The sequence below is a fragment of the Dermacentor andersoni genome, chromosome 1 (assembly GCF_023375885.2).
Source record: "Dermacentor andersoni chromosome 1, qqDerAnde1_hic_scaffold, whole genome shotgun sequence".
Classification (NCBI taxonomy): Eukaryota; Metazoa; Arthropoda; class Arachnida; order Ixodida; family Ixodidae; genus Dermacentor; species Dermacentor andersoni.
Window position 1 is genome coordinate 128,710,620 of NC_092814.1, and position 25,398 is coordinate 128,736,017.

A 25,398-nucleotide genomic window follows, 5' to 3' on the forward strand; every position below is an offset into this window, starting at 1 on the left:
CCTTTGGCCAATGCATCGCTTGACTTGGAATGAAACAAATCGGGAATAAACGTGGCGTAAAAGCCTTCGCGTCATCTATAGACTTTACTTAGAGGTATTGTAATTGCCAGGAAGGTCATTGCTTCAGCAGATAGACGGCAACCTACCAGCCGGGCACGTTGACGGGGTCGTCACAAGTTTTGGTGGAAGGGTTGAAGACGGTGCCGGCATCGCAGGAGAGGAGACGAGGAAGTCGCTTGCCGTAGTACGTGGCCACGCACACGAAGTGCTTGGCGCAGTCGCGCGGGTGCGCGTACGGAGGATTCACGAAGTCCTGTAGCTCGTATGCTGACGGCTCAGGACACTGGAAGCCCAGGTACGCTGCAGGAACATTAATGGCAGATGAATTTCGCTCACAGTTCGCAAGCAGCGCTACTCCCTCGTTCGCGACTGGAGTGCGACACGTTCATGGATCTAATATTCTGTTTCTAGTGGTATAGAGCGACTTGAACGTAGTCGCTTTCTAGAGCTACAACTAAGTTTCAGAAAACTTTCAGAAAGTTTCACACTAAATCGCTGATGAAGTTCTGAATAGTGAATTACAGGGCCCCTCTATAGTAAGAAGAACGTGAAGCTGGAGATTTAAAGGATCCTCCAGCGTTAACAAAATTGAACGAACAGTGAAACTGCAATCTGACTTTCCTGTAGGGTCTCTGTGTAACGCACCAAAGCTAACCAATGAACACAGACTCGAGCACTAAACCTGCAAGCTGACTGTGACACCAAACAATACACTGGGACACCAAACCACTCAAGTAACTTTCATACAGCATTAAATTCCATCATTATTAAACACACCACAACAGCGCTGGAATGTCAGGAAGTGTAAAGCGTACTTCCAGCGCCACGAAGCCCGCTGTTACACGTAACGGCCAGCTTCTTTATTATTACTTTTTTTTCGATACTCTTTTGTGATGGGCCGGATACTTGTACATACATGTGTTTGTGGCTATATATACTAAATCGGCCCTTTGGAACCTATCCAAATCGCTATAGAACCACATCCATAGATAACCTTGGGCTCATCAGCAAGATATATGACACTTCAGGCGACTCTCTTGGGAGGTGCATCATCGTAAGAGAAGATTGTCTGCATCACTACTGCGTAGGGTAACACTTCTCAATTCTAGTTTCTGCGACGCGTTCGCGCGTTCAAGTCGTGTAGCGAGCTTACAGGCGGAAGACCGGGTCGAAGGCTTCGTTGTCTGCCCCCGTCCCCGCCGCCCCTGCAGTAGCGAACTTGTAACTGTGGACGTGCTTACGCTTCATTATCTTAAGTAACTTGGCATATGAAACAGAGTTATGTTGCGTAGCTTTTGGATGTGATACAACGTTGTCAGAGCGTAGTAATTAATTAATAGAAATAATAGATAAAAGATGAATGCACATAATTGTAACTCAGAAGGGAAAGCTCCATCAAGGACTGGAATTCAACTTTTCTTTTTTTTCTTTTTTTTTGCTAGAGCAGCAAAAGCCGTTTCCAATGCAGTTTAATGCAGAGGCTGCTCATAACATATGCTTTTTTTTTTTCCTAACTAAGCCAACTGCGAAAACTGCCAATATGATTGCGGATAAGGCAGCCTAAAATGGCGACAAAAAGGCGGCACAACGGAAAAAAATTCCTGACGTGGCGATAAGTTCGCCAAGAAATTTAAATAAATTCCGTGACTTCCGCGCTCCGAAAGCTTTTGCAGTCGGCTGCACATGTGCAGCCCTGTTTCTGCGCTGTACATCAAAAGGGCGTGATGGTGAGAATCCTACTGCCAGGAATTTTAATCCGGTGGCCTCGTGATATAGAGGCACACTGATTTGAGGTGGCAACGTCGAACACTTATTAGACCAGGTGCCGCATTTTGTAGAATATTTTTGCGTTCTCCAATATTTTTTTGCCCTTCGCCACTGGTTCACACTAAGCCGTGCCCTCGCTATTGCCGGGATCAGCCACTCGGTGGAACGGTTGATAAGAAGTGAATAGAATCGGAGGGAAATAGTCCTTACAACATATGGCACCTGGCACAACCACAACAGACCCGGTATAACGTAAGGATTCCTTCCGGTCGATTCTATTACTTTCTTATCCACCGTTCACGGCTGGCCGATCCAGTTGATAAAGTGGATGGAATGGCGCTCGGACCACTGACGAAGCGCGAAAATGAATAGCATCGGAATACAATCGTTACTTTATCCCGGCCCTCAGTTGTTTAACGGTGACACTTGATTCAGGAGCTGTGTAGTACGGACAGGTTCGATCAAATGGCCTATGGAGGCATCGTAGCCAAGCGCACGGCCCCACGCGGAGCCTCCGCATCGCCTCACCCACCTAACGGCCTGGGAGGTCTAAACCACGCCGCAGAATGAGATCTCGTGTTGCGTGGCGGGATGGTCTCCCCGTGAATGAGAATATCGTCCTGAGGCTCACTTGAGACGCCATATTATAGGTCAACTCCTTTTCTGGTGAATTGCAGGAAAGTAGTGCGGCTTGCTTGTACCAAATATGCGAAATGTTTTTATTTTCTTCTTTTTCGTCAAGGTGGTTGTGTTATTCAACCGTCCTGTCAATCACCTCCCGCATTCGGGCGGCCCCTAATCATGATTACACGTGTCAATGGTTTTCGAAGCTATCTTTCTTTCCCTCAGTAACTTTTAATCGATCGATTGAGTGATTGATTATTTCTGGATAGGAAATGTTGCCAACAAGTACAGTATGTCGCCGGCTCCTCCACAACGTTAAACTGTTAAATGAACGAACTCTTGATTTGAGTGTCCAGATTTGTTCGCTTTCGGTTCATTTTTCGACCGCCGAGCAGCGTAAACGAAACCTTCTATGTGAATTTTCGTTTTTTTTTTTGTAATAAAACTTTAACTGAGAATCAGTTCTGCGTCATGTGTTTTATTCCTTGCCTCTTGTCTTCATACCTCGCATTGTTTTAAATATGTCACCACACAATCTCGGCCAGCTGTTTGTATACTTTTGTGGGATTATTGCACGCGTGGTATGCTGTACGGACCCCACGATGAACGAATGGTCTTGGTGTAGTAGAGGAAGTCTTGCACAACATCTTTCCTTTTAGCCTAATTCACCGCCACCAATCCCCGCGGACAAGTTAATCAGCTGTGCGTTGAAACTGATGCACTTGGATGTAAATGCGACGAGCACGTCTGTGCATAATTTGAAAGAGAATGCTTAACGGGTTACCTTCGGCGTCGCATCGCTCCACCAGGTCGGGCCAGTCGCAGATGCCGCGGCGCTCGTTGAAGGCCAGTCCCTCGGGGCAGTCGAAGGGGAAACCGTGACCGTCCACGCAGTTGTAGAACTTGCCGCAGTTGGTCTCGTCCGCGTACATGCCCCAGCGGCGGGGGCAGTTGCCCACGCCCTGCGCCGGTTCTGCAACAGCGGCACACGCGCGACTCCAAGCTCAGGGCGAGCCACGCGAGCAGAACCATGCATGCACGCCCACCAGAACTCGACCGCCGTGGGCGACCCACATGTGTTCGCTACGCACTGAAAAGGGGGGAGTCCTTTCTCCCTTCCTACTCGAAGCAGAATTCCTTCGCAGCTACAAAACAAAGCGAAGACACGCAGCGCGTTCAAGGCCACAGGATTCATTACCTGCTCGCTGCTTGCTTCCACCCCAAACAATGACCTCATTGATTCAAACACGACCGTGCCATCCGTTTCTCCCTCGCGCACCTTGCCCTTTCACCAGCGCGAGCCGGCAAACAAGAAGCGAGCTAAGTAGCATTGCTTTTCTAATAATTTAGTACGCTTTAGACCGGATGCTTCTGGTTTCTTCGTGTAGCCGATGCGTGACCACTATCGTGTCCTTTTGTTTCTTCTTCTCCGTTCACCCTAAACATGCAGGGGAGATCATATTTTGGTTTGGACAAGCGCTTGGCATCCGTGACCGCTGAGACCTCTGTGCTTCGTTACTCGTGGACTGCGCTCACTGTATAGTAAATACCCCCGAAGACCTTCGCCGCTCAGGGTCTTCCCGCGGATTTTTCGCAAGCGCGCACTGGGTGCCGAGTTCTCTGGCAATTAGCCCGAAGTATCGGCTTGTGGGTCCACGTTCACCAACATGTTTACACGCACGCTTCACTTTTTTTGTCTGCTCTTTTCTTCAAAGTACACATTTCCGGCATGTTCCTTTTTTATATAGTAATGTCAGACACCTCCCGACTAAAGCTACAAGAAATAAAGAGCAGGCAATAATAACACGTGCCGTCCTTTCGCCTTTGCAACTGTTGTGTATACTACATCGCAAGATGTCAGCAAAAAGACGACGAAGAAAAATAAATACGTTCGCTGCTTCGCTGGCATGCTGCTTTTCAGACAATGGACATCACTCACCAGAAACTTTCTTGTTCACGTAATACAAGGGAAAATCTACTTGCGTACAACGAATTTTGAAGGCAGCCTCGATCCGAAACATTCCTATACGAAAAACCCGTGTGCCCATGACCGCCACATGCAATAATATCATATGAAACATATGAGAGCATATATATAAAAAATTCGTATGTTCCCCGTGATGTCTTTTCGGATTAAATGAGGAGATTTATGGGGTATACGGGGTTTTCTGCGATGCTTTGCAAGGGTTTATTATTACCGCTGGCGCTCGTCATTTTTTTTTTTTTTTTGCACTATCAGCGATTTTTGTTGTTAGGAAAATTGTGTGAAGGGGGAATTCAATCATTGAAAGGGCTAATGGAATACATCTCTATTATTCGCTGCTGTTTATAATATCCTTTTAATCGTTTCTCTGTTTTGTCTTCCGTGCTTTCTTGTTTAATTGCCTGGTCAGCTGTCGAATTCACACAGTTAGGAACCAACTCAACCAGTTTAGCATCATCTTAGTCCTATGTAATCATGTCCCAGTGCGAATCTAAGTGCTGGACGTGTCTGTGATGGAAATAACGCACGGCGCTCAATGGTTTTCTGTACCAAAGGGCTTTGATATGTTTGTCAAAACTATAGTTCTCGAGCTGGGTAATTAATTACTAGGAAAACTCAGCATTGACTATTCGCAGTGCGCTGTTGCGTTTTGCCGGCGTCACATAAGGGCGCAAAACACGAACACCTGTACGAATGCTGGCGCAGCGGATAAACTTATGTAACACAAAATTCAGAAAGTCGTTGAAAGCAACTTCAACCAGGGAGCCTGTTAAGAAACGCTATCATGTACGGAGGTCAACCAACAAGTCTCTAGACGCGCATAATATGGTACAGCGGGCGACAAACCAAACGATGGGTCTACGGCGCCCGACACTGTCAGCATTCGATCGCGTCACAAAATTCTTCTCTGTGCGAATAGATCACAGTAACAACGCGGTGTAGATTGAAATAACAGTACTATTAAATCAAGATTCCGGACCAACTCGCCTAGCATTCGATATAGGACACAGCTTCTCGAAAAAGCATTCCCCGTCAAGATTGCGTGCGTTTACGCGTCGACGATATGCAACGTACCCAATAGCAAACGTTTATGAAAGGCTGAAAGCATACACGAATTACACTGTTATTTCAAGCCTACAGTCATTGCTCGTGAGGCTGAATGGTTTCTTTTACTGCTAAGAGCAGGTCGCTACATTGTGCTCATTTCTGCACTGTGGCATGATTTCGTTGCGCCTTACACATTATATATTTCCTTGATTGAGACTCAAGCTTCTGTCTGATGTGCACAATAGCCATGTTCTTTTCCTTGCCTGCAGAACAATGTTATACCTGTCCATTAGAAGCTGACTAAGCGTCGGCTCTGACAGCTCTGGAATTGTTGAATCTGCATGCGTCACACTGAATCACCACACGGCCTGCAGGCAGCAAAGGCTGTCGTGAACTGTAGCTAGATAACGAAATACGAAATGAGAACTCGTTATCTATACAGTTCTGGGTACGTAGAATAAATGTGCATCTGGCTTAGAGGGGCCAACGGCCACTTCGCACTAACTTCACCCAGCATGGAAGCAGCCACATCGTCTGTTCCAACTTGATTTACTTTTGCGCGTTTACTTTTCACATTTGAAAGCATCCGCGCATTCCTTGTTGTGCTTCGGACTTACTGATTTACAACTTACACGAACATACGTTTTCTTAATCTTCGATTACATCGTGACGAGAGACTGAATTGTCCTCATTTTGGCTGTCAAAGGGCACATGCTCAAAGGTCAAACACCTCTAAATCTTCTCACAACATTTATCATTTGCCTTCAGTGGTCGCAGTGTGCCATGCCACCGGCGTACCGAGCTGGCTGACCAGGCGTCAATAGTCTGTAATACTACGTGACCACCTCCTACCATTTCCGTTATGCAGCGAGGAAGCCTGCTTCAAGCCCAAAGTCGTGCTGCAAAGCGTATGCTTTGTATTCGTCGCATTAAATGATTATGTATTAATTAGCTGATACACTATCGAGTAAGAGAGAGAACACAGTAATGAGCGGGTTGGCATCTCTCAATTAAATGAAACGAATCAAGAAAAATTGTTTGTTAGCATACTCTCTTAAGCGACTACCACGTTATGTGAACATGTATCCATCATATTATAGTCGTAGTAATCGTCCGCGCACATGCAGTCGGTTCCCGATAATGTTCACAGTCTGTGACGCAGTCCGCGTGCCTTATTAAAAAAGAAAAATAAAGACACAAGAATGCTTTCAAAGCCATCGGACAGGACTTTTCCTTTCTCCTTATTTTTTTCTACCTTTTATCTTTCGCTAAGTACAGGGTAAACAACCCCACACCCATTCTGGTTACGCTTCCCGATTTCCGTCTATCTTATGACTGTAGGAAGCGAGGGCAAAGCATGCACAGGTAAAAGCGAGAGAAGATGGGGGGGAGAACATGCATAGCCTGTACAACGCTGGGGAACCGCCATGAAGGGGCGGAGACTGAATTTCCTCGACAATATCCAGCAAGCTCCTTTCGCTCGCCGGCCTGACACCCGGACGGGGGGCCTCGTCTCTGGCATAACGATGAATAACGATGGGCGAGGATCAAACCAAGGCTTGGCCTAAGGGATACTCGGGTACCTTTGCGGAGACTTACGCATGTATGGCCGGTTCTGGCAGTTGATGTCGAACGGAAGGTCGCAGCGCAGATGCTCGTAGCTGGACTTGTCATTGAAGACCAGCCCGTCGGGACAGAAACCTTGCACCACCGTGCCATTTCTGCACTCGTAGTAGCTGTCGCACTGTGTCTCGTGCGGGAAGTAGCCGTTGGTCGTGCACTGGCACCGGCCTGAAGAGCGGACGGTGCGATCGCACAGCGTTAGTGCGTATCTTGCGGACACAGCAGCACGAAAATAAGACTGGCCTCGCACGTCCTTTTCTGGTGCCGCACATTGCATCATCGTCGCAAATCAAATGTGTATGCCGATTACCGGACTCGTACTGTACGCCGACCCCTCACTGCCGTGGTCTACACGACAATATAAAAACCGGTCCCAAGTGGCATTCCATTCGGAAAATTCATGTTACCTACCCGCTGCCAGTCAAGTCATATTCAATAGCAGAAAAGCAGCTCTCAATACAGCGACTCAACACTTCGCCGACATAACTTCCACAACAGACAGTTGCTCATAAGTGCACCCCTGCTGCCTCATGTCTTTTCTGGCACAGCATGCTTGTGGGAGTAAGAACGATAACTCAATTCCTTTACTTGTGTGACGCCTGAGAATCTACGGTACAAAAGAAAATAGCGGCGGCGATATTAGTTAACCTTGGCGCCTGTTCAGAACGCCTCGCATCTTCATCAAGTTAGGCTCCTTTACGGTGCTGGAACAAAACATGCCATTCTTTGGGAGAGCTATTGCACTGTGTTTGAACTGGATTGTCGACCTCGAAGCCGGCGTTCATGGTCCGAAAAAAGAACAAACAAATATGCAGAAGTATGAAAAACTATGGAGAATTATGAAGAAGTTAACTTCAAAATTTTCTCAATAAGTTTTTTTTTTTTTGGGGGGGGGGGGGACGAAACGCCTGCTTTGGGGTCGACAAACACGAGCAAACATAGTGCAATAGCTGTCCCAACAACTGGCATGTTCCGTTCTAGCACAGTAAAGGAACTCAACATAATGAAGATGCGAGGAGTTTTGAACAGGCGCCAAGCTTGACCAATATCGCCACCGCTATTGTCTTTTGTACTGTAGATTCTCAGGCATGACAGAAGTCAAGGAATTGAGTTACAGTTCTTACTCTGCTCACTTGAAAAAGAAGAAACGTTTACAGAGGGGTTAATACATAGCGAAGAGAGGGCGAACAGCGCAAAATATGGGACGAAGTGCAGGACGACACAGACAGCACTGCGTCTCTTAACTTTTGCGCGCTGTTCGTTCCCTCTTCTTTTGACAGCCTAATGGGTGAGAAAATTTCGAGCCTGATTTCAATACTCCTTGGTGCACCCTTTCAGCACTTATGTGCGTTCCGTAAAAGCGCTTGAAGGTTCTCCTTTCATTTTATCAATAGTGAAAAACCTTCACTTCAACAGGATGCGTCAGAACGTCTTCGCCTCTCCTCTGCCTGCCAGTATTTGTTTGTCGAATTGCGATATTTACCTATAACGTACTGAAAAAAGAACGGACTCGTCACACTTCCTTTTAAACGGGCGAGACGCTGCCGTCAGTTTGCGATATGTACCAGATGTCAGACCTCATGGTTGATCGAGCGATTGAAGCTAGATTGAACCTAGGCTTCGATCCCCCAATATAGCCCCCGAAATTTTTCTTCGTTTTCATGCCTCAACGGGGCGCTAACATGCTCGATACCCAAGCATGCAGCCCCAAGTATCCAAGGAGAGTTGGCCCTTGCACTATATCTCTCCATCACTGATTAAGCTCACACGCGAAAAACGAATCCCAAGCTTCTCCTATAGAGTGAACGTGTCTGCTAATTGGCCGAACATCTTGAACGAGGGAATATTGCGAAAGACGAGGATGCAGAAGGCAAACAACAACCACACGTAGCAATGTTAACAACTGAATTTATTGACACGAAGGACGTACATACAAAAACGCTAGAGCGCATCGTCAATGCCATACAAAAACATAAAAGAATGTGAAGCCATGGCATGGCCACCCTTACAGGATGCTGCGTGCGCATGACGGAAGCGGGTCTCATGACAGGTTAGCCGATAAGTACACAAGTTCTTTGTCAGATAGTATAACAGACGGCGCGCTCATTTATTTTTCATTCAACGCTGCAGTTCCGTGGGCCCCGATGATTTCGCGCGTCATGTGGTTTTGGTTTTTGGCTGAAACGTCACATTTTTTCATTGACGACAGCACCCATACTGCTTGCAGTGAACGCCTAGATGACCACTGATGGCTCTAGTTACATTGTAATGGTGCTCACGAAGCCTCTCATTTAAACAACGGCAAGTCTGGCCAACATACGCATGCCAAAGGGATGCGGTACACCACATTCGCGACACATGGAACAAACGGCGACTGCTGTTTCTTAGTGCAAGTGAAACCATACTTGGTAGAGTTGACTCTGTTACATAATTTGGACAACTGGTTCGGCGCGGTTAAAAGTCTAACATTCGCGCACTGGGCTATCCACTTCAGACTGTGTGACATGAGAGAGGGAGAGAGAGAAGTCATAAAGCAAAGGTAGAGAGGTTAACCATGTAGGCTAGCTTGCACTGGGGAAGCGGGAAAGGGGATGACAATGTATGCAAGTAAGGTATTGCGGTGGTTTTGCGAAACTGCTTTTCTTTTTCGCTATTGCTACTTCCTCGTTTGGCAAACTTTCTATTTTTGATTTCTTTCACGATTTTTCGCGCGACAAAAGCGAGCGCGTGACGCGGGTACCCGGCGCCAATTAACCTAGCAACCTGAGCTTGAATGCTGTCGTGCTTACAATGTATGCACGACTTCTTGAGCGCGTTGATAAGGCACAAGTTGGCGACCTCCCTTTTATTGAGCTTCCATATATATATCATATCACATCATATCATATCATATCATATCATATCATATCATATCATATCATATCATATCATATCATATCATATCATATCTTCACATTCTTTCATGTTTTGGTATATCATTGACGATGCGATCTAGCCCTTCGTCTCAATGAAGTCCGTTGTTAGGAGCGCTACGTGTAGTTCTTGCGTGTTCCTTCTGCGCCCTCGTATTTCGCGCTGTTCCCTAGTTCAAGATAGTTCTCATATCGAACTTTTAAAGGTCAGTTTCTTCCTATTTTCTTTTTCTTTCCACAGTCTCCTTTCGCGGTTGTTCAAATGGGTAGCTTCGTTCCTAAAATAAAGAACAGGAACTGCAGCTCAACGCTTGGTCTGCGTTCTGCACGCTAAACGAGTCTGCTTACCACAAATCCCGAACAGGTTTTATCCCAGCAGAAACGGATTTCCGTTCAACTGTATACCATCGTTACGCCAGGCTGCAGCAGTTTTGGGACGAAACGTAATTCACCTCCCACGTTATTATTATTTTCGCCTATATGATTCTGATAACAGCCTCCAAAGAGTCACCCGTGTCGGTTGTTTGTATGAAAGGTCAGTGTAACCTATATTTCGTACCTTGTGTCTCCGCCAAGGCACGTAGGCGTGCGAGGGATGTATGTACGAACCCGGCAGAAATGTTGTGTAGCATGCCAACCATAAAAAAGTCAGACTTCATGCAGAAAAATAAATAAAAAAATGAATAAATAAAGAAAAGGAGTTTCTGGTATGATTTGTTCCTCACGTGTTGAAAATGTCGTTTGTTTATTTGGCGAGAAACGTAGCGTATACCGCGTGCGTGACCGCTGGCGTTTTTTAAAGACCGATGCAAACGCTGGAAAGCACAAGGTCACAGGTTCGATCCGTAGTCACGTTGGCGGTCGTATTCCACCATACGATCAAGCTGCACTAATGGCTATGCAATGAAGGCGAAGGCCAGAGCACCTTCATCCTGAAATGGGATGCAAATCCATCTACAGGGTGTTTTTTTCTTCTTTTTCACTGTACCAAATTGTTAAACATTGCCTGTGGCAGACAGCACGATTCTAACCCTTGATCTAAATTACTCGATGAGGTGGTCATTCCTTCTACGAGAACTCAAAATGCTTAAATAAACAATTAACACAATTACGCTAATCAACTTATTAAATATTTTAGGGCATTTATTTGAATCTGTACGAATTGTAGCCGAGTTCGCAAGGCGTATCCACTTGGAAACAATTCTCTGGACTGCACCAGTTTCGAGATATGAATTTTCAATGTGTCCGACGAAATGCACTTGCGTTCTAGTCACCTTTTTAAAGAAAAACCCTATTTTATGCATTAAAGCACAAAAGTAACTGGAACACCAACGCATTTCGTCGGACACTGAAAATTAATATCTCTAAACTGGTGCAGTCCAGAGAAATAGTTCCAAGCGGATACGCCTTGCAAACTCACCGGCTATAATCCGTATATTCCAGTATGTGCCGTTAAGTGATAATTAAAAAGTTAATTCGCGTAATTATTGTAATTAATAAATTAAGTATTTCGATTCCTCGTACAAGTAATGGCCACCTCATCAAGTAATTTAGATCAAGGGTAAGAATTCTTCTATCTGCCACAGGCAAATTTTAAACATTTGATGCAGCTAAAAGAAACGCCCGATATATACAGCCTCATTTCTGTGGCGTCCGTCCTGAAACGGGTGCTGCGCTCTGTCAAGGTGAGCAGGCCGCACTTTAAATCGCTTCATGTGAAAAGAAGATGGATAATCGCAATCGAATGTATTGTTAGCGAAGGCAGCCGGCCAATCACGCAGTTTTAGCGAACGAAAGGGTTTGCGAATGTGGCCCCTGGTATGTCGCAAATTTGTTCTTATATAAACAACCTCTGAACAAGGATCTAGTGAAGCGCGCAAGTACGCTTCGGGCAGTAAATCTTATAACAGCTCGGATACCATAGATGGTGTTTATCGTCGAAACGACTTCGTCCTTGAAGAGACGGGGAAAAAGAAAAGATTTTGGCACACGGATCAAAATGTCCAAGACATGGCTTTCCTGCTTTTGTGCTTATTTACGATCCAGCGCGCGGCTGGCTGGCAATAGCGTCTTCAATACGGTGTTTGCAGTCGTCAGGAGACGAACAGACGCTAGCCTGTACAAGGTGCCATACGGTTTCACCTATTAGCGGTTAGACTTTCCTAGGTTTTCGTTCCGTCACCGACGCCACGAGCACTCTTCGAAAATATTGACAAAAGCGGGCCGGGATCCGTATGTACACCACGTTCGCTTCAGTTGCGCGCGCTTACATAGCAGCTCCGAAGCCGCTTGCGCGTGAGCTTATCCTGCGCCGCACATCCGGTTTCTGCTTTCTACTTTAGGAACACTTTTGTACTACGCACATGAACATAGACAGTGCGTTCCAAGTTAAGTTTCCAAAAATATGTTGCATACATACGGAGAGCATTCCAGTATACTATACTATAGCAACTTAAATTTTATACGGATGCCTGCAGGCTAGTCTTTAATTTAATAGACATCGCTCTATGGTATCATACTGGCCACTTTTTCGGGGTACACAAACTACCGAAGCTATGCAGGCTGGAATACTCATGAGGAGTTCTCTCTATTGGTGAACGATTTCGTCTGCATTAGTGCAGCTTTATTTTGGGCAACTGGGAAACAATTTTAGACAACAGATTTCATGGGTACAACAGCTAACACAAATATTAGGAATTCGAATCACAGAGTGTCTCTCGTATATGCGCGCAAAGTTTGAGCAGAAGCGTGTAGCCGTTTGCTTACAGCAACAATTCTAAATCTTTATTCACCGATCGAAGGAGCATGTTAAAGGCCGTTAACGGCAATTTGAACATTTTTTTACAGTGACGCCAACATACCTATAACCTTAAGCTTCCCAATAATGTTCGTTCAAATGCGGCTAATATTTCTACGAAGTTATGTTGATATACTGAGTAGTTTGCAAACGGCAGACGTTTTAGTCCTTGCCAAAGGCATCGAGAAGAAGCCCAATCAGCACAAATTTGTTAACTTCCTGGGGCACCGGCCCAAAGAATCTATCGTTTAAATATTTATCCGGCACATTTCTTCCAATGCACACTTTATTACTACCAATTTACATTATCATACGTTCTATATAGTTCTGAAATCACGAAATACACCGTGCAGCTCAAATCGAAAACAAGAGAAATGAAGTAAGTTCCCTCAACGCCACCTCATTGGTCCATACACTTCTATATTTCCCCATCCGCCGTGGTTGCTTAGTGGCTGTGGTGTTGGACTGCTAAGCACGAAGTCGCGGGATCGAATCCCGGCCACTGCATGCGGCCGCATGTCGATGGGGGCGAAATGCGAAAACACCCGTGTACTTAGATTTAGGAGCACGTTAAAGAATCCCTGGTGGTCCAAATTATTCCGGAGTCACCCACTAATTCTCATAATCAAATCGTGGTTGTGGCACGTAAAACCCCACAATTTAATTTTTTCTACCTTTCCCCACCAGTTACCACTAATACGCCTAATATCCCCGTCTATTTTTCACTGCACTATAGCTCTAATGCGTGCAGTTAAACAAAGAATAGGGGTGCAGCAAGGCGTTCGGCATCTTTACACTCGACCCCTCGCGCCAAGCACTATTTACCGTTTTGAATAATGGTCCCGCTCAGTGCCCAAACGTGTATTTGCTAATTATCCAACAACGTACGTGCAACAGGATTATACCTCAGACGGAGCTTGGCAAACCTTTAGGGACCTCTGACACAGTATACAGGGGGGCGCCCTGCTTTTACACAGACCGGTCATTTACAGAAGCGATCCTGGATGTCTTTTATATATCTTACGGTCGCCGGATGCGCCGACTGCATACTACAAAGCGTTCGCGGGTCAAGTCTTCTACAGCGGTCGATGTTTTTCGATATCTGCTCAGGCTAGAAGGGGGCCATCTCCGGCGAAAGCTTCTCCACGAACGCTTCACGAAATGAAACTCCTTAGTTCGCCGCTGCGCTCAAGCTTTGCCTGGTGCGCTGCCACGCTTGTGGGGGGCCCCGCGGCGCGAGAAGTCTGAGCGTGCAAATTTCTGGTGTGACTCTGCCATGGCAACACATAGATTAGATCGCTCCACGCCGGCCAAAGTGCTGCTGCGGAAACTGTTACGTGGTTCCATTTTGGAGGTACTCGGAAATTCCTTGTCGCCGCGGTATAGTATATTAATGCGCTATCGTGTCCATGGCATACATATATGGCTTAACTGCAGGTGGCCAGAAATAAAAAGCTGCCTCCCATGCGAGTGCGTGACCCCCGTAGCGTTCTTATGCGCGGCGTAAACATTAGACGCCGCTATACGCATCGAGCCACGTGCCAGCGTTACCGCGCATCATTTTTGGCCGGCAGTGCGTATAATTAGGTGCAATTATGCCCACGTTACGTTAGCGCTCACAATACCATTGAGGTCCTGTTTCTGATTTCTCCGTTTATTGATGTACCTGCACAGGTGAGCATTTTTCTTCTCAAGGGTCGTCGCGTGAACGAAGCGACTGCACTAGCACAATTACAAGGTTAAGCATTGTCTTCATTATGCTCTCTCCCATTTAACTTCAATTATCCAGCAGTCAACACTTGTGGCACCTGTATACGCAGTCGGCAGGCTGTTGACGAGACCACGCCAACACTCGTATTCTCGCTGTTCTGCAAGAAACACACTCTCTCTCTTCTAATTCTTGCATCGCGCGCTTCTTGCATGACGTGTGCCGCGCAAGCGCAAATGACGAGAATGTGCGCACACTCGTGGGAACTGAGAGCGGGAACTAAGGGCCAACTTATCTCACTGTGTTTTAGGCGCCGTACGAAGAGAATCCAGCACCTGAGTAGGGAGGGGGAGAGGAGGGGGATAGCCACCTTTTGGCGCGGAGAAACGAAACTTCTCTACGCGACCTCGCCAGGCAGCGGCGACGCGCGGCGTATTGAGAACTTGCCAAGAGAATCGACGCAGAGCTGAGAAACCAAGGCTGCGCACCGCCCAGGAGTAAGTAACGCTCGTCGCTTCAGTGTGTGTGCAGGTGTGTGACTTCTTTCGTTTTCGCCCTCGTCGTTTAGAGCTTGCATTCAAATATGCAACACCAACTCGGCTGAAAAGCTCCGCCCACGTCGCCGACCAAGTGGTGCCGGCCACGCGTGGGTTGCATACCGTATACGCGTATTCTACAATAATATACCTCCGCACCTGAGTAGCGTCTGCCTGTCGCAGTGGTGCAGGACAGCAGGGCTGAGAAAAGGCACTGTTATCCTAACCGTACGTTTCCGGCGCAGACGCTGACGATTTCCGGTTGAAAAACGGCGGCAAAACACGAATGAATATACGGCCACTATCCGGCGGATGGTATGGCCTACTCGGACTTATAGTACACTCCTCACAAAGCACAACGCTATGGTGACCATCTACCAAGACGCTTATACTTCAAGGATTCACTACGCGTGATTTCATCCAACCATCCGCCCAGCTAACTCTCGTTTAGTCGTCAGGAGTTTCCTTCTCTAGTTGCCAATATTCGCCTGCACCTCTTTCCTCCAACCAAATCTCGATCTCCCGTCCAGATGGAAGCGTAATTCGTTATTCAATCAACACTCCATGTCATCTTGACAGGCGTCTCATATCCTTTGCAGGATCATTGCCGCAAGGTATGTTCTTGGAACACATACAGAGCACACTATCAGAAATCGAACGGTTCCGCGCAACAACGAGCATTCCATTTTATGTACGATTTTGGTCGCCTGCACTTTGCTGTGTAAGGGCGCGAGACCAGTTAGGCAAATAACTTTTGCCGTTGGAAGTAACATTAGGAACGATTTGTGTGAAAGTATAGCGTTCGATTCCAGTACAAAATCTTGCCCTAGTCGGTTCATAACCCGCCGCGGTGGCTTAGCGGCTATGGTGTTGCGCTGCTAAGCACGAGGTCGCGGGATCAAATCCCGTCCGCGGCCGCTGGGGGCGGAATGCAAAAACGTCCTTTTCACGTGCATCGGGGGCACGTTAAATATCCCCTGGTGGTCAAAATAATCCGTAGTCCCCCAGTACGGCGTGCCTCATGATCAAATCGTGTTTTTGAAACGTAAAACTTCAGAATTCAATTCAATTAGTCGGTTCACACGCTGAAAGAATTGATTAACTGACATGGGTTAAGAGGCTATAGTTCTTTGGACAGCAGCAGTTCGCGGGTGGAATGCGCCTCATCAAACAATTCAAGGTGATACGAAAAGTTGGTATGTCACTTGCTTGGTTCGGAGATGGAACAACATACACTTCTTGCTTCCATTCGGCGCTCGATAATTTTAAAGGAAAACGTCACATGCAGGCCACCCCTCCGACGTGATGACACCATTAGCGATGCTAATTTCTGCGCTCGTACAATCACTTTATTATGCTTCTCATTGTCCTCGCCTGACCTAACGATAGCAGTTACGCATTGAGACATCATATAACCACCGCTAACAGTTGATACTACAACACTGTGTTGAAGTTTCTCTCCAGGTATCTTTCTCGTTCTCTTTATTTCTCTTGTCTTTCTCGCTTAGGGTACTTTTCCCCTTAACAGTAATGGACATACCCATGACGCCAGCTACATCCCTATATGTGCCTCCTCTGTTCTTCGTCATATCTCTCCCGCGTCACGTCGTGGCCGCTGCGATGTAATAATTGAATAGCGGGCCCGACGGGTACGTGTATGAGAGACAAGTGTACCGCAATGCATGAAGTCAGCTGTGATCTTGCCTCATTTAATTCTGAACAAGTTTCGGAACAAGTTTTCCCCGTCGCAGTGACACGCGTGGACGGGCGATCGCAAGAAGCGCGCGCAACCTTGACTTCGTCCCGTACACCGTCTTCGGTGCATCGCGTCGATAAAAAGCGGACCAGACCGGTCATGAGGCAGAATAGACGAACTACATGTACTACTACGTGGGCGAGACCACATATGCGCTGCAAAACCTTGGATCCAGTAATGAGGACTGCATTCCGCGACGAAGCAGCCGACGGCATAGAACGTCATTACTCAAGGATCAGCAGTCTCGCCGCGGTGCCGAGTGGATCCCGCTCAGGCACGCGATATGCCGAAGACGGCCGCCTCCGCGCGCATACCTTTTCTCGGTCACGTACGGAATGATTCGGGGCTCAACTTAGCTGTCGAACGACACCGCGATTTTTTAATTTTTTTTTTATTATTCGTTCACTATGGGCACCTGTGCGTCCACGGCACGGCGTCTAATAAGCAACACGCATTTCCTCATCTGTTTGCAAGTTCATCGCAGTCTACATCGCGGCCGCTTGTGTGACTTTGTGACTTTGCTTACAAGCTCACTGTGGTGCGACTTGCCTTTACCTTTTACATTTATATGTTCGTGGAGTCGCCATCAGCATTATAGGGTGACTGCATCTTTTTATTTTATTTTCGTTTCAATAATCATAATAATAAAACCAACGCTACGAGTTACAGGCTTTTGGAAGGCGATCAGGGCAACGAGGAGCAAACTGATGAGACAGCGCAACGGGATCTTGGAAGCAGGCAGACTTCGCCCAAAGATGGGTTGTGCCCTGTAATTGTGTACTCCTCCGGCATTTAAGAAATGAAGTGGCGACATTCCGGTGACTATACCTGACGCATGCCGCAGCGAACGCGTGTTGACGTCACGTATTCTTATAGGCACCACATGCGTTGTTTGTACCGTCATTCCTCCATCACTCGCATATTACCTGTGCGCGAAGACGACAGCAGAAATTTGTTGCTGGAACACCACGGACAGCGTATATATACGTACACTACCAAGGTGTCTGCGAGTATATACAGCATGCATGTAAGCGCAGGGTTAAATTACGCGGCGCGTGCATCGTAAATGAACTTGGGTACAAAGCCCCCGACCTGCGTGCACGAACGAGGGAAGCGTCGTTTCGACATGAGCTTCCAGGAAATGCGTGTGTGGATGACCCAGATGCCAAGTTGCGTTCTTTTTGTCTCTCTGCGAAGAAAGCGGCGACAAAAGTACGCACAAGACGAGACAAATTCGTTTTGTTGCGCATCCACGGAGAAAGCGCTGGTGTCACCACGCGCACTGCTGCACCACCTACTTCTTCAGCTCTTGCCAGACGTGCAATGGTAGTGACAGATACACTTAAGACTGAGCGCGAAAACGCGCCACGAAGAGTTTGTTCTGCTATTCTTTTCTCCTTTTTCCCCGAAGCTCCGCCAGACGGTGAAATACGTGTGGCCACGGTCGCCTTCGCAGAAGGAATAGTTAGAACACTGACATACATGGCCCGAATATTCGTAATGCTCCCACGGCAGTCTTGAGCTACGTATGTGGGTTGTGTGGAAGTAAATGCCGAACATTGCGGCTGACTGCATTTCATACGCCGTACCTATTTCGTGTCGCATATATAAGGCCATAAAAAGCTGCGCCCCAACACAGCCCAAGTGTTTACAGAGAGTTACTGCGTCATGTATAACACGGAATTCGGAATCGCGTTTTCAAGTAATGACTGAGGAGAAAAGATTGCGGAAGTGTAGCTTTTTGCAGCATTACCTATACAACCGATATTTCACAGCGGCATTCCGTATCCGATACACAACACTTCGTTGTCCCTACAAATAAATGTCAGCTGTTTGTTGTTTCTCAAGCGCACGAGATGCTTAAAGGGACACTAAAGCGAAACAATAAATCAGTTTAGACTAATGAAGCATTGTTTGAGAGCCCTGCAGACAGTCATTTAAAAAAATAGTTTGATTATTAGATGAGAAAATGAAGGTCCAAGTATCAGTATTTGAATTTCGCGCCGAAACCCCAGCGCCGTACGTCAGCGTGACGTCAAGGATTCCAAAGTATGTTTTCGCATTTGGGCCGCGTTGGCTGAGTAAAGGTTCCCGAAACTTGCCATGTTTAATACTTGGTTCCTTTAGAACACAATGTAGTCAATCTGTAGCGCTATATATAATTAGTAGGCCATAGAAAATGCCATCAACATCCAAGACGTCACAGCCCCGGGGTGCGGGAACTTAAGTAGGCGTCGCCACCCGTATTTCGTTCTTGCGCTTTTTCTGGCTTACCAGACGTCTTATCGTTGTAAGAGTGGTGCTTTTGGTGTTGTAGAACGGTAATTTACTGATGCAGAAGAAATCATTTTTCACTTTAGTGTCCCTTTAAAATTATTCGCCTGTATCCACAACGCAGTGAATGAGTCAATTAAAGTGACGAATTGACAGATGTCGAAACAGTCGCTCGTCTGTAGTGATAGCGAACGCGAGCAGCCAGTAAGGAACAGTTTTCAAGATTGAAAAAAAAAAAAAAGAAAGCTTTGTGAATTCGGCCTCTTACTGGAGGAAATCGCGCACTGTCCGATGGCTGCATGCAGGAAAAAAACAGTAAATGAAAAAAAAACAAGAAGACAACAAGTAAATCGCACCCACACCGCTCAGTTCGATTGTGCAGAGATCAAGTTACTTTCACAAGCATAAGTAAATGACCGCGGTCTCACCTCGTCCGAATTTAACTTCGGTCAAATATATCTACGGTAAGTGAATTGTAGATATCCGCGCCACTGCAGGAAATTAATTCGTCCTGCTCCGGGGATTTAACCTGAAAATAGTGCCTAGCTGGGCCAGCGGACCAGGATGAATTTTTCTTCAACTGTGAAACGTTTCTCCTAAGCAATCTGCTTAGGTTTGCGTTGTAGCTCCGTTCTACAGCCTTGTATATACGCTAACTGTCCCTTTCATAATCTGCATGTGCTGCTTTTTGACCGTGCTAGATGGCTACATCGTTGTGGCACATGGAAACCAGAATTGACTAATCACTGTGACCATCCCTACTTATAACGATATCAGGGCCGAGCTGGTATGGATATCTGTCATAACGGAAACGCGAACGACGATCAAACGCAGTCACTTTCGCGAGCTATAGAACAATATAGTCTGGTTTGTTTTCCTTTCACAGAATGCATGACAAGCTGCTGCATATATACAAAAAAAAAAGCGTCCTGAAGATGTGCAAACTTGACGGCCTTTCTTTTTTTTTCGTTTGCTTGTTCAATATTCCTGCATGCATCGCAAGAACATGTGGTTTAGCTTGGCCTTAAACAGCAACGATCCGTGCATCGACCTCGAGCTGGCTGAGAGCATGGCGTTTCATGCGACTGGGAGCGCCGGATAGACGGCGCCCTCCGAGCTCACGTCAGAGCTCACAAAGGAGTACGCGGTGCGGGCAAGAACTGGCATACTGCGACCGAATCGTGAGACATGGGCTACTGTGCAATCTCGGACAGGCTGCACTAACAATTCCTAGTCGTCTCATGAAGAAACAGAATGGCCGCGAAGGCTATAGAGCTTTGTCACAGCGTTTGAGCGCATAGGAGGGAGAAAAAAAAAAAGAAACGCATACGGAGGCGTCTGACGTTGGAATAGTGAACGCTCAATCAGTCACTCTAATATATACTCAGCTATAGCGCACCAGTTAATTTTACACGTGCTTTTTCAGCATCGCTCCACAATTTCTCGAATGCCCTGCGAACACGAGCGAGCTTGTAATCAAGCATTGCGTGTACCCACTTTAAGGTGTCTGACCACTGAAACAGCGCTCAGCCAACAGCTCCTATGGATAATAGAGCGCTTTGAGTGTGACGTCATCTACGAATGCTGAAGCTTCCATTAAAGTTATGTTTTGGGGGGAAAATGTTAATCGCTCCCTGCGTCACCCGCGTACCTCCCCTCCCTTGAACTGTAACGGCTCTAAGCGGTTCCCGCGTGAGGTCGCGGCTCGAAGCACGCAGGCGTTTTATTATCTAAACAGGTGTCGGTTTATTGCACTGCGATACTAACAGCGCGTATTTGGCATCTCCCAACGTACACAGCTTGCGCATCAAAAGAGAGAACGGATGGGCCCGGTGTCAGGGGCCCACAGATGTCATCATCATCATCAGCCTGATTACGCCCACTGCAGGGCAAAGGCCTCTCCCATACTTCTCCAACTACCCCGGTCATGTACTAATTGTGGCCATGTTGACCCTCCAAACTTCCTAATCTCATCTGCCCACCTAACTTTCTGTCGCCCCCTGCTACGCTTCCCTTCCCTCGGAATCCAGTCCGTAACCCTTAATGACCATCGGTTATCTTCCCTCCTCATTACATGTCCTGCCCATGCCCATTTCTTTTTCTTGATTTCAACTAAGATGTCATTAACGCGCGTTTGTTCCCTCACCCAATCTGCTCTTTTCTTATCCCTTAACGTTACACCTATCATTTTTCTTTCCATAGCTCGTTGCGTCGTCCTCAATTTAAGTAGAACCCTTTTCGTAAGCCTCCAGGTTTCTGCCCCGTACGTGAGTACTGGTAAGACACAGCTGTTATACACTTTTCTCTTGAGGGATAATGGCAACCTGCTGTTCATGATCTGCGAATGCCTGCCAAACGCACCCCAGCCCATTCTTATTCTTCTGATTATTTCACTCTCATGATCTGGATCAGCAGTCACTACCTGTCCTAAGTAGATGTATTCTCTTACCACTTCCAGTGCCTCGCTACCTATCGTAAACTGCTGTTCCCTTCCGAGACTGTTAAACATTACTTTAGTTTTCTGCAGATTCATTTTTAGTCCCACCCTTCTGCTCTGCCATTGAGTATAACATTGAGTATAAACGACCATATTGCCGCCGGATGTGTTGTGGTGGGGTGAGGAGAAGGCGCTCTGCGCGGCGTGCAAATTTCGAACAGCGGCGCCCCGCCTGTCGGCACACTGAAAACGGGAAGGCTGACTGATACAATTGGAAACTGGAGACCGCAATCCAGTGATAGCGGATGCTTGTATCGCGCTGCGTGCTTCAAAATATGGCCTTTTCTCGCTGTGTGGAAGTCAGTGCTATACTTTGAACGGGATTTAGTTTTATCCTCTTCAACGAAAAAAGTCAATTTTGTTTCTGCAATATCCCCTTCAGTCGCGAGTTATGATGCACCGTCAGAAAAGGTGTTTAGGTTGCGTCGTACTTTACATACAAGGTGCTGCAGACTCAACTGGACGAAAATCCAGATTGTATAGGATGATCCTTATACGTGTTCTAATGAGCCTTCGTAGTTACAGAGCAATTAAATTTTAATTTAGTGTACAATCAGTCACGTCACTTTTTTTTTCTTCACAGAAAGAAAGAAAAACCACTTCCAAATGTTAATTCGTTGCAGGCAAGTAGAAACTGTTTCTACACTATTGCTGACGGAACAGAGCACGTAGAACCTCCTGTCGAACATGGCATAGCGCTTTTAGTAAACTGGTTTTGTATAGCAGTACTATGCAGTCTAAAGTGAACTGGCGTCGTATTGGTGAGCAGAGGGTTCAATTCATCCGCAGCTCAGTTTTTTTCTTCTTGACACTGATGGACCGAGCTGGCAAAAATCAATCGCCTACGCAAATATTTACACCTTGATTGAAGGGGATACATGCGCTCTGCGTGTGCAATAAGGCGTGTAAATCGAGTATGCAGTGGATTATACAATTGCGGTTTCACCTGTAATAAGCATGTTCGTACTCACTGCCTCGCTTATTCGAACGGTTGCCTTCACACATGATAATGCGCTATCACTCAAGCGTCACTAATATATGAGGCGGTTAGGAACAATAAATCGTTCTTCATACAATGTAAAAATGAACATGTTTTTATCTCTCTATGGATAGGGTATGTAGTGTATACGATTAACTGCTACTTACCTGTAGAGAAATAACTTTCTAATTTTCGCCCAGAGGGACTGTACAAGCATCGGTATAATCTGGTAATAGCGTCACGTAAAACTTACAGAAGGTGTTATTGGGTTAGGTAAACATAATTAGTCTAGTAAAAAAAAAATAACTCATATAACAGAACGAGAAGAACAATAGGATAAGTCATGCTTGCAATGACGTGCAGGATATGCGCAAATCACTTTTGGAGGAGAGGCCTGATTTGCGACTTGAAATCGGCAAGCAACAGAGATCACTCGATGGAGGCTGCTGTCGAATGCTTCGTACTAAATAAATGGGAAAGAGGCTTCGAGTAAATTTTCACGCAAAGCTCGACCTTTATTTTCGTAGTTATGCTATTGCCTTTTACGTGCACGATCGCACAATATCGTGCGATCACTCACCTAACGTTATGCTTTTTTTAATAAACGATTCAGCAACAGCATAAAAGAGTTTACGGAAACATCTGTGTATATGTTTTACATAGGTTTATCAAATGAGGTTACTAAATAGGACCCGAAAAGAAAGAAGGACACAAGGGTCACAGGCCCGCCTGGGTCCCGCCTTCTTCTGAGCTCCATAATAATAGATGACACTTTGCTGAACCAGCGTAATGAATTGACTACAGCGCAATGTCTTGCTTTATTATGACATATATTACGAAGGAGTGAAAAAAACTGGCTATAACTGCACGTTTTTTTTTTTTTTTTTTGCAGATGATCTACCTGGAGCCCTAGACATAAGAGGCGTTTATATCACCTGAAAGAAATGTAAGCGCTCGAAAATGCAGCACACATTGTATTTTTCTTAGAGTGTCTTTCTGTGCTTTTTGATAAAATACACACGACTATAGGCGGTCTTGTGAGCCCGTGGAAGAAGAGCAAGTACTACTGCCAATTAAGTGGCCCAACATAGAAATTACGCACATCTGCAGAACATATCTAAGAATCTAAGCGAAGGCGTGTTCTTTACTTTTTTTTTTCTTTTTTGTACGACAAGAGAATGCGCGTTCGCTATGCTCGCTTTTCACGAGACTATCGTCAGACGGCGACAATTTATCGCGTCATCTTGGCTCTCAGCACCGTGTGCACCCACGGAGAATAAATACTTGGAAACGAGAAAAAAAAAACCGAAACCGAAACATAGGTTCCCACACGGTGTGCGAAAACGACAACCGCTGTTCGGTGCGTGCTCCCTCCTAACCCAAAAACTCGGGCTCTCAAAGTGCCGCGAGCAGCAGCAAAGACAGCGGAGAGCCCCCGCAGCCAAAGCTGGGCACTCCGCATGCCGGCCGAGCTGCAGTGACCAACGCGCAAGATCGGCGCGCCGCGACGGCGGAGACTCACCGAGGCCCAAGAGGACGGCGAAGACGAGCACTGCGTAGAAGAGCATCTCCGGAGTAGCTGTGATCCGGTCGGCTTTCACTCTCGCTATGGAAATGCGGCGGCCGAGCGGCGCTCCTCAAGAACTGTAGGACGGCTCGCTCTCTCCGAATCTGGGTCACGTACGGTGGCGCGTTTGCGTGACCCTCGGGGGTCACGACGGAGACCTTCCTTCCCCCATCACCTCCACCGCGAATCATGCGCAGCTTTTCCGTCCGCGTGCTGAGAGGGGCTCGCGGCCCAGCATGCCGCCACGGAACTCGCGACTCCCGGCTCGTGTCACGGCGGTCAACAGCCAAAGGGAAAGCGGCGCAGACTTGGTGCGCGCCGTCTCGCTCGCGACGATGAACGGGCCTGCCGCCTCTGCGGCCGCTGATCGCCCGCCAATTCGGTAGCGCACGGCCGGGACCTGGCGCGCGCTCGCGTTGACGCGCACCAACGCCGAATATTTGCAGTCGCGCGCTCTCACTTTATGCTCGATGTAGACCGCACGAAATGTGCAAAGCGATCTGACAAGTGCAGAAAGTCAGCGTAAATTGATTTTCCGCAAATTTCATTGTACTTATTTAACTGACAAGTTAGCTGGAAGCGAAATTTGTAATAGCAATATATGAGAGCACTGTAGCCTTTCGCGAAGACGGGTCGGAACATGTTGTCACGAGCAGTAACAGAGCGATGCACTCTGAACCACTCGATGCAAGCTGTGCGTCAACTACATATGAGCTCTTCAATTGCTTGTAAATAAAAAGAAAGAAAAAAGGCACAGAAAACACAAATGGCTGAGGTGGCCAAACGGCGGCTGGTATCTGTCTTGTAAACAGCGTCGAATTTAGATTTTAGGGCTGTCGTCACACTGTCGAAAACGAGAAATTTCCACTGCCTCCTTTTTTTCCCGACTGTTTTGCGCACGTCAGCGTTATGCACTCGCTATAAGAAGTGCATAACTGCGCCTACAAAGGCGCGCCAGAAAGTGAGAGTGATCTCTGCATCGTGAGGCTGACAAAGTGAAGGCGAGAAAGGGGGAGGGCCGAAGGCTATAACGTATTGAGCGTGAGGGCGAGGGCGGTGTGAGGACGAACTTGAGGCTAAAAGAGGAAATTCAACAATGAAGGGGTTTCGCTCAGCTCTGCATGCTGACTAGCTTTCTCGAGAAAAACTCGCAGGGAAAGAGCAACGCCAAATCGGTTTACACGCACCGGTAAATTATTGCTGCAAGTATTTATTTAGATTCATTTAGCGGAAAAAGGTTTGGTTTTATTGGATGAAATGAGGGCAA

At 46.8% G+C, this 25,398-nt stretch overlaps 1 protein-coding gene across 1 annotated transcript in view; it reads right to left on the reverse strand.

Annotated features, from left to right (window-relative positions):
• The window catches only part of LOC126544155 (protein obstructor-E-like), a 39,322-nt gene extending 14,867 nt beyond the window's left edge, over positions 1–24,455 (reverse strand). The window contains exons 1-4 of the mRNA XM_050191397.3: positions 24,087–24,455; positions 7,082–7,273; positions 3,236–3,424; positions 147–360 (exon numbers count right to left, since the gene is read on the reverse strand). Coding sequence (XP_050047354.1) covers positions 147–360; positions 3,236–3,424; positions 7,082–7,273; positions 24,087–24,132 — 641 coding nt within the window. The 5' untranslated portion in view covers positions 24,133–24,455. The remainder of the gene's footprint in view (positions 1–146; positions 361–3,235; positions 3,425–7,081; positions 7,274–24,086) is intronic.
• Between the last annotated feature and the right edge of the window lie 943 nt (positions 24,456–25,398).